This window comes from Stegastes partitus, unplaced genomic scaffold (assembly GCF_000690725.1).
Source record: "Stegastes partitus isolate 25-593 unplaced genomic scaffold, Stegastes_partitus-1.0.2 Scaffold563, whole genome shotgun sequence".
Lineage (NCBI taxonomy): Eukaryota > Metazoa > Chordata > Actinopteri > Pomacentridae > Stegastes > Stegastes partitus.
Window position 1 is genome coordinate 204,849 of NW_007578294.1, and position 9,373 is coordinate 214,221.

The following is a 9,373-nucleotide window of genomic DNA, read 5'->3' on the forward strand; positions in this document are numbered from 1 at the left end:
TAAAGTTATTTTAATATTATTATTATCATAATTTATAGTAGTAGTACTAGTAGTGGTACTTAAGTATTGTACTTAAGCAAATGTACTTTGATTCCACTACTGGTAATATTTAATATCAGTCAAAATACTTACACTTTTTTTTTGTTTTTTTATTTTGTCTTTTTCTGCTGATGGTATTTTGATGTTTGATGTTTGAATGCTTGTGTTGGGTGTCTTCACGTGTACTAATCTTTATTTGAGTAAAGGATCTGAATACTTTTGAGACCAGGTTGCAGGATAATGTCTGTACTCTGATTACAGCCTTTAAAAGTTAAAAACGATCACATTTTATTAATTCCAACTTGACACCTTTTCTGTCCTGCTTCCACATCATGTCAAAAATATTATAAAACACGTATTTACTCGACAAATACACACAAAGACTGAGCACGTTACAACGTTTTCTTTTTTTTTCTCCTCCCTGAACTTCATCGCTTTGAAGCAGGAAGCGCTAAAGGACGCGTCACTTTACGCTCTCTCCTCTGATTGGCTAACATCCCGGTGATATTTGAATGTCATCTCTGATTGGCTGAAAGCGGCGCGCCAAACGTCACATGGGTCAGCTTTTCGCGCGAAACTGCTGTCTGTTGTGAGGAGCTGAACGTGTCGTCCGGCTCTGTGATTCTTGGACATTCTTTCTGCACATTTTCTGATCTTTTCGTCGGACAGTTTCGCATCATGGATGTCGCCACAGCCACCGCGGAAAATGCCGGAGCGACGGTGAAGGACGAGCTGGCCGAGAAATGCCAGAAGTTGTTCCAGGCTTTCTTGGAGGAGTAAGTCAGGCAGCAGCACGCTTCGTTGTAACGCTGGCTGCATGATGGGACTTTATATCAGCCACCATGAGGGTCAAGCGCTGGCGGCTGATCGGCTGTGTTTTACTGTGTTTTACTGTGTTTCATCGTGTTTTCGTTTGTCTTGGTGCAGGTTTCAGTCCGGGGATGGGGAGGTGAAGTACGTCCGGGAAGCCGAGGAGCTGATCAGGCCTGAGAGAAACACCCTGCTGGTGAGCTTCACAGACCTGGAGGGCTTCAACCAGGAGCTGGCCACCACCATCCAGGAGGAGTACTACAGGTGAGCCCATTAAGGAGCTGATCACGTTTTCCTCCTACTTCCACTTATTTTTCCCCGCTGTAGGATGAATAAAGTTTATCTGCTGTAATGTGATCTGAAAGTCAGGGACGCCACCAGAAATGTTTCATGGGGCCAGATGGACCCAATCCTAGAATGAGACACAAAAACCAAAGGATTAATAGATGGATAGATTCGTTGTATTATGCAGATGTTGTATAGAGGCTACTATGAGAGGTAACAACTCTCTTGCTTTGGTTTCTTATTTTGCAATTAATGATTAGGGACTGCAAGGTGGAATGGTGGTTAGCACCGTTGCCTCGCCGCAAGAAGGTCGCCTATTCGCTTCCCAGTGAGGACACCCGGGATCTTTCTGCATGGAGCGTGGGTTCTCTCCGGGTTCCCCGGCTTCCTCCCACAGTCCAAAAACATGTTGAGGTTAATTGGTGATTCTAAATTGTCTGTAGGTGTGAATGTGAGTGTGCTGGGATAGACTCCAGCTCCCCATGAGCCTAGTGAGGATTAAGCGGTGTATAGATAATGGATGGATGTTACTGATTATCTGAGGTGCAGTGATAAATACTGGTAAAGGCAACATCTCGCAGTAAATCTGAGGGTAAAGAAGTTAAACTATAGCCATCATAAACCTGGAACATAGTTGGAAATGCCCATGCACTAAAGACACTTCAAGAGTGATTTATTTTTTTATCATTCTAATATTGAAAATTCTGTCCATGTATGATGATAATTTATAACTACAGCAACTCGTGGATCAATAAAATATCTTTCCATTGTTGCTCGACAACCTGTTGCCACATTTGGATAGCTGCTTCATTGATTAGCTGCAAATGTCCTGCTGTGGATCTGAAATATCTGCCTAATAGGGAACTTTTTTAGACTTTAAGTAACACATCAACCTTTGACAGTGTAGTAGCATCAGGCTGTGATGGAGCTCAAGATTTAGCTGTGTAGCTAATGATTTAAAAGCAGCTGATAAACTGCGACTACATGACACTTTACCTGTCCGAGGTCAAGAAAAGTACACAGGGTAATTTACTGTTATATCCTGACCGATCTTGTCTCAGTGTCTGGGATAACTGGTATTTAATGAAGTTAGGTGCACTTCTCTCTCTCTTGGGAGATGCTCATATGGATTCTGATGCTGTAGCTATTTAATAAACTCAAAGGAAAGACTCAGACGAACAGCTGGAAGCAACAAATTGAACCTCAGCTCCTGTGTATGCGTGCATCACTGTCAACTACAAAGAAGTGAACTGTATGCTTTGTGCTCTTTGTGAGGCTGCACACCTGCTACAGTCAGCCAATGCTGCTTGTATTTCACTCGATACCATAGTAGCATTCACTGAAACTTGGACATTGGAGTTTTGGTGAATGAACTTGAAAGGTGTGAGACGTCCAACAGGACTTTAGAGGCGTCCGTAGCCCCCTCCTGGAGGAGCATTTACAAAATGTAAAACTTCTAAGTTAGTGCACACACTGATTGTAAGCTGAATAAACAGCCTCCAGAAGCATTATGTATTAACGTGAATGTTAACTAATGTTGTTTCCAGGGTGTATCCCTTCCTCTGTCGGGCAGTGCGCAACTTTGCTCGGGATCACGGGAATGTTCCGCTCAACAAAGAGTTCTACGTGGCCATCGAGGATCTTCCCACCAGACACAAGTAAGACACCCAGCGAGCCTAAATCAGCTGGCTTCAACGTGTAGAGACAGAGGGGAACATCAAATGTAATCTCTTTCATGTGTGTAATGCAGGATCCGAGAGCTGTCCTCCATGCGCATCGGCACCCTGGTGAAGATCAGTGGTCAGGTGGTGAGAACGCACCCGGTCCATCCTGAGCTGGTGAGATATTTTGCAGATCAGTGAACACGATGCATAGATATTCTACTGTTGGGTTCGTTCTCAGCAGTTACTTACAATAATCATTTTCTTTGTGCTTCCAGGTGAGTGGTACCTTCCTGTGCATGGACTGCCAGGCGCTGATCAAAGACGTGCCCCAGCAGTTCAAATACTCCCCACCGACCATCTGCAGAAACCCCGTCTGCAACAACCGCTCCCGCTTCCACCTCGACACACACAAATCCAAATTCATCGACTTTCAGAAGGTACTTTAGCTGTGAGGCTTGGAAGTTTTTGGTGCATGCAGGAGAAGATAAGATTAATTAGAATGCTTTCGTGTTCAGGTGCGTATCCAGGAGACGCAGGCGGAGCTTCCTCGTGGTTCCATCCCTCGTTCCCTGGAGATCGTGCTGAGGGCCGAGGCTGTGGAGACGGCTCAGGCTGGAGACCGCTGCGACTTCACCGGAACCCTCATCGTAGTGCCGGACGTCTCTCAGCTCAACACTCCTGGTGTGGTTTTAATCTTGATCAGTATGACGCTGGAAGAAGTCACGTTAGCAGTTCTGCTTTATGACTTCTATGGTTGTCGTCTCCTTCAGGTGTGCGAGCAGAGACCAGCACCCGTGTGGCTGGAGGTCGTCAGGGCTTCGAGTCGGACGGTTTGAGAGGACTGAAGGCTCTGGGAGTCAGAGAGCTCTCATACAGGCTGGCCTTCCTGGCCTGCAACGTGGCCCCGACCAACCCAAGAGTAAGAAAGACACTCTGCAGCTAAAAACAGTGAAATAAAGTTCCAGATAAGCCTGCTGTTTATTCACACGTGCGTCTTATTTATTGTAGTTTGGCGGTAAGGAGCTGCGGGAAGAGGAGCAAACTGCAGAGAGCATCAAGAGCCAGATGACAGAGAAGGAGTGGGAGAAAGTGTTTGAGATGAGCCAGGACAAGAACTTGTACCACAACCTGTGCACCAGCCTTTTCCCCACCATCCATGGTCAGTAGCTGGACAGCCTTTTCTCCACAACCAGGAAAGTTTCAGTGATGATTTAGTGAAGCTGTGACCTTTCAGCTAAGCGTTAGCGTTCACTGTGCAGGAAACGATGAGGTGAAGCGCGGCATCCTGCTGATGCTGTTTGGAGGCGTTCCCAAGACGACCATGGAGGGAACCTCACTGAGAGGAGACATCAACGTCTGCATCGTGGGAGACCCAAGTACTGCAAAGAGCCAGTTCCTCAAGTGGGTACCACAAACACATTACTCACAAGTTTTATTGGAAAAACTGAATGAAAGTGTTATGAAAATCTGCCTGTCAAGATATTCTGTGACTTCTAATGTTTATAGGAACTATGCAGGTTGTATTTTGCCTCTTGTCTGCTTTTATGCTCTATTAACTGTTCACGTAGATTAATCATAGCAACTGGACTTAAGGAGCCATTAACACCTGAGTTTCAGTTTGAGGTTTAAGGTTTTAATGGCTCCTTAAAGATGTAAGTATCTGGAACTCCCAACCAGTCAGTCAGTCAGAACTGATGAAGCCTCTTGGATGAGAGGTGGAACGTCTTGAAGGAACTCAAGCAAGTCCAGGAGCTACGATTAAACTACGAGAATAACCATGACCTGGATGACTGAGGATCTTCACAGACATTCTATTAACTAGTAGTGAACGTGTTGACTCTTATGCGCAGATCTGTTAGTAACATAAATATGTTTCCAGGCACGTGGAGGAGTTCAGTCCCAGAGCTGTGTACACCAGCGGCAAAGCCAGCAGTGCTGCAGGTCTGACAGCAGCCGTGGTCCGAGACGAGGAGTCCCACGAGTTTGTCATCGAGGCCGGAGCTCTGATGCTCGCAGACAATGTGAGTGTTATGATTAATGAAATCTTATGAATGACATTTCTGTGCTTTCAGTGCCATTAAAGCTATATTTGCTCTCAGGGTGTTTGCTGCATTGACGAGTTTGACAAGATGGACCTGAAGGACCAGGTGGCCATCCACGAAGCCATGGAGCAGCAGACCATCAGCATCACCAAGGCTGGAGTCAAGGTGAGACACGTCAGCTTCAGCCTGCTCAAACACGGAAGCCTTGTAGCCAAGAAGGCTTCTGTATGTTCTCGAGTAAAGTTTACATTCCCTCATGTTGGTCGAGATGATAGAAGATGCACTGTTTCTGACTCGAGCCACACCAGAGGCCTTTTCAATAATCGGGCTTTTCCTCCAGGCCACCCTGAACGCTCGCACATCCATCCTGGCTGCTGCCAACCCTGTGGGCGGACGCTACGACCGCAGCAAGAGTCTGAAGCAGAACGTGAACCTCACCGCCCCCATCATGAGCCGCTTCGACCTGTTCTTCATCCTGGTGGATGACTGTAACGAGGTACACAGCACAGTTGTTTAAATATTGTTTATTCAATACGATTCCTTTTCTTCTTCTTTTCTCTGCTCTTTAATCAGTCATTCTGTTTGTCTTCCTTAATGTCTTGCATCCCATTAAACCTGTATCAATCTGTGTGCATCATAGGTTACAGACTACGCCATCGCCAGACGCATCGTGGACCTGCACTCCCGTGTGGAGGAGTCGGTGGACAGGCTGTATTCTCTGGATGAGATCCGCAGATACCTGCTCTTCGCCCGGCAGTTCAAACCTAAGGTGGGTGTGTTTGCATCTCTCCCTGCTCGCATATCTTTGATCCAGGTTTTACTATTAATGTTTTATCTTGACCATTGTGCAGATCTCCAGCGAGTCGGAAGAGTTCATCGTCGAGCAGTACAAGCGTCTCCGCCAGCGCGACGGCTCCGGAGGTGTGTCCAAGTCTGCCTGGAGGATAACGGTGCGACAGCTGGAGAGCATGATCCGCCTGTCAGAGGGCATGGCGCGCATGCACTGCTGCGATGAGGTAAATACACTTCTGTTTGTCACATTGGATACAGCCAGTCTGAGAGTCAGTTTAACTTGCACGACAAAGGCACCAGTAAGAACACGCACCCTCTCAAAAATGTAGCTTAAAACCTCTTTATATAATAAGCTGTGATTGTGTAACCCCTCAGTCAGTCTTTCAAAATAAAACACCCAGATTTTCTCTTTATAAACTATCAGAGAAAGTAAGGGTGTGTTCCAATACCCAGACCCAGATTTAATATGTCCAAATAATACACAGTATGTCAAACGCAGTGTGCCAAAATGACCAGGATGTCCTACTACATCTGCTCACTTCTTGCAGTATGTATGCCAGCATAAACAAGCGTTAACCACAGACAGGTGACAGCTCACAGACAGCCATGAATATGAGTCAGACGATCAATATTCAGGGTGCAGTATTTTGAAGAAGTCACTGTTTATTTTGTATGGACAGCTGCAGTACGTACTGAAAGCCAAAGGAAAACATTGTGAGGTTTGGATAACAGGGACTGTTTAATGCGATTACTCACAAACTAACACTGACCTTTGTCTTCTTCCTTCGTGTCTTCAGGTGCAGCCCAAACATGTGAAGGAAGCTTTCCGTCTTCTGAACAAATCCATCATCAGAGTGGAGACGCCAGACATCAACCTGGAGCAGGAGGACGAACTGGAGGAGGAGGAGGAGCAGCAGGAAGAAGGTACCAATACATACAAATCACATACAGTCCACCCTCAGATTTATCCATACCCTTCCATTAAAGAAAGGCCAAAGTCACAATAGTCACGCAAATAACTAGAAACTGAAAAAAGTAATAATAAATAAAAATTTGCTAAATTAGAATTTAGTGATGTAGGACGTTTCTTTGAATTGTGGTTGAAAAGAATAATTATTTTTTAAAAAACAACTGTCTCAGACAAACTAGAGCACTTTGCTGATGAGCAGTGAAATCTAAATACCTGTCAACAGGTGCAGAAGTCTGACTGAGAGTTACAGAAAACACTTGATTGCAGTGATTGGCTCAAAGGGTTGTTCAACAAAATATTAGTTTACGGGTCCCGTCATGCTTGTTTATTACTTTCGTCAATTTCAAGCTGTTTTTTTTCCTTCTTTAATGGTCGGGTATGAGTACGCTTGAGGACGACTGTATCTGCATGCACGTGTACAGACGTGACATACCTATAATAGACAAACAGCTGTAAAGAAACTGTTTGTTTTCAGCCTTTATTTAACGTAACCTCGTCTCTGCAGGTAACAACATCCCCAATGGAGTGAATGGAGTAAACGGTCATGCTGATGGTATTAACGGGCACGTTAATGGGATTAACGGCCACGTCAATGGTGTCAACGGTGTCAATGGTCACGCTGAGCCCGGCAGTCAGCCCAAACCGTCGCTACGTCTGTCTTTCACCGAGTACAGACGCATCTCTAACCTGCTGGTCCTGCATCTGCGCAGAGCAGAAGACGGTAAGAGGAGTTCTGTCTCTGGTTTCTGCCGTTGTTTGTGTTCTGCTACATGACTTTGTTTTGCATTTGATCTCACATTTACATTATTTTCTGTGTTGTAGCTGAGGAGGAGGAGAAGCTGAAGAAGAGCGCAGTGGTGAACTGGTATCTGAAGGAGATCGAATCAGAGATCGACTCTGAGGAGGAGCTCATCAATAGGAAGGGTCTGATAGAAAAGGTCATCCACCGGCTGGTGCACTACGTAAGTCCGCCTTCTGCGAACATTAAACAAAACAATGAATCTCTGACTGCTGACCTGCCTGTTTACACCAAGTCCTCTGTGAATCTGTTTCCACAGGATCACATCCTCATCGAGCTGTCCCAGTCCGGACTGAAGGGCTCCGAGCCAGCGAGCACGGAAGAAGTTGTTCTGGTCGTCAACCCCAACTACATCCTGGAGGACTAAAGTGCTCCCATCACCCTTCTGTCTTCCTGATCTCTGATAAATTTGATGTTCATAGGACTTTGTTATTGCTCATATGTACCGCTTACATAAAAGAAGCATTGGAGATGCTGTTAGATTTTGTACAAAGATTAAATTCTGTGGCTCTTAAGAAAAGCATGTTTGCTCAGTCAAGCTTACTTTTTGTAAATATGTTGCTCTTTCTTCAAGTTGTTTGCTGGCTTCTGTCGGAGTCGGTGGAACTTTCTTAAACTATGTACTTAGTGTTTGTTTTCCACAACTGTATATTAGAGACATACACCAAGGCTTCCTTCTGTGGGTTCAAGTTATATTGTATGTTTTTTTTGTGTAATTATGACCTGGAGTCAATGGAAATGTTGGTTCAATAAATAAATAAAACGTTGTTGACATAAACAGCTTGGTTTGTAATTTCTTGCAGTACCTTTTATTAAACGCCATATTGACGTTGTCCACTGGAGGTCAGCAGTCTGAGCTTGCATTAAAGCGTCACTGCGCATGCCCGACTACTGTTACTCAACAAATATGGCGGCGTCCAGTTTGACAGCAGTCAGGACAGCACTGAACGGTAAATTACTGGTTTTATTGGTGTCGCAGGTCACGTAAAAAGTCCCCATTAAGGTATTCGTGAAATTAACATATTTCTTATTGATAGCAACGACTGTAACCGATGTAATTTATGTAAATGACGATTATATGACGGTAGAGTTTTGCCGGAGCAGCTGTTCTTACCTGTGTAGCTCATGACCTGAGTTAACCCTCACGGTAGAGGAAGTCATTTTGTAGAACAGGTAAAGGGTAAATTTGTCCCCCAGGTGTGCTCCTTCTCCCCGGCCGGTGGCTCCTCGCTCAGAGCAGTCAAACCCCGGCAGTGTGTCGGACTTGTCGGCTACATGTGTCCCCGGCTGCCTCCCTGTGCAGCTCCAGGACAGAGCCTCCGAGGAGCAGCCAGACTCCCCGAACAGAGGCCAGCAGAGCGGAGGAGGAACTGGAGGGCCCCGAGTACATCCCCAGGAGGAAGGCCAAGAACCCCATGATGAAAATTGGCTATGCCTGGTGAGCCTGCTCTGCTTTTCTCTTGTGTTTCAGTGTTTGACAAAATAACCAAACATTGAGCAAAACATCCCCAAACTACTACAGGAAATGAAAATCAATATATTAGAGAATATGTCAAGATGGGCTGCAAGGTGGCGCAGTTGGTAGCACTGTTGCCTCGCAGCAAGAAGGTTGCCGGTTCGCGTCCCGGTGGGGGCACCGGAGTCTTTCTGCGTGGAGTTTGCATGTTCTCCCCAGACAGACTGGCGACCTGTCCATGGTGTCCCCTGCCTTCGCCCTCAGTCGGCTGGGATAGGCTCCAGCCCCCCCCGTGACCCTAATGAGGATTAAGCGGTGTATAGAAAATGGATGGAATATGTCAAGATCTACACACTGCTAGTTGTTCTGATGGCAGCATCAGTGAATACAGCAACATGTTAAAACACTTCATCAACAAGGCAGTGCTTTACATGAAACATAAAAAGCATCAAGATAATTTGTTAAAAGGAACATAAAGCAGAATAGAAACCAAGACACGAGTGGAGGTCCAAAAGT

General features: G+C 45.6%; 1 protein-coding gene across 1 annotated transcript; it reads left to right on the forward strand.

Moving 5' to 3' along the window:
- Nucleotides 1–598: 598 nt before the first annotated feature.
- mcm6 (minichromosome maintenance complex component 6) lies at nucleotides 599–8,179 on the forward strand. Its single transcript, XM_008288515.1, has 18 exons — nucleotides 599–815; nucleotides 967–1,113; nucleotides 2,682–2,792; nucleotides 2,885–2,972; nucleotides 3,074–3,235; nucleotides 3,314–3,479; nucleotides 3,569–3,717; nucleotides 3,807–3,957; nucleotides 4,058–4,199; nucleotides 4,678–4,819; nucleotides 4,898–5,005; nucleotides 5,181–5,336; nucleotides 5,481–5,609; nucleotides 5,692–5,856; nucleotides 6,430–6,556; nucleotides 7,108–7,323; nucleotides 7,425–7,564; nucleotides 7,661–8,179. The coding sequence occupies exons 1-18, from the start codon at nucleotides 718–720 to the stop codon at nucleotides 7,766–7,768; spliced, it is 2,505 nt and encodes an 834-aa protein (XP_008286737.1). The 5' UTR covers nucleotides 599–717; the 3' UTR covers nucleotides 7,769–8,179.
- Nucleotides 8,180–9,373: the final 1,194 nt, after the last annotated feature.

Coding starts and splice junctions, on each gene's coding strand:
- mcm6 (XM_008288515.1), top strand. CDS start 718: ATGGATGTCGCCACAGCCACCGCGGAAAATGCCGGAGCGACGGTGAAG. Junction 2,973..3,073: donor ACCCGGTCCATCCTGAGCTG/GTGAGATATTTT, acceptor TTGTGCTTCCAG/GTGAGTGGTACCTTCCTGTG. Junction 3,480..3,568: donor CTCTCAGCTCAACACTCCTG/GTGTGGTTTTAA, acceptor CGTCTCCTTCAG/GTGTGCGAGCAGAGACCAGC.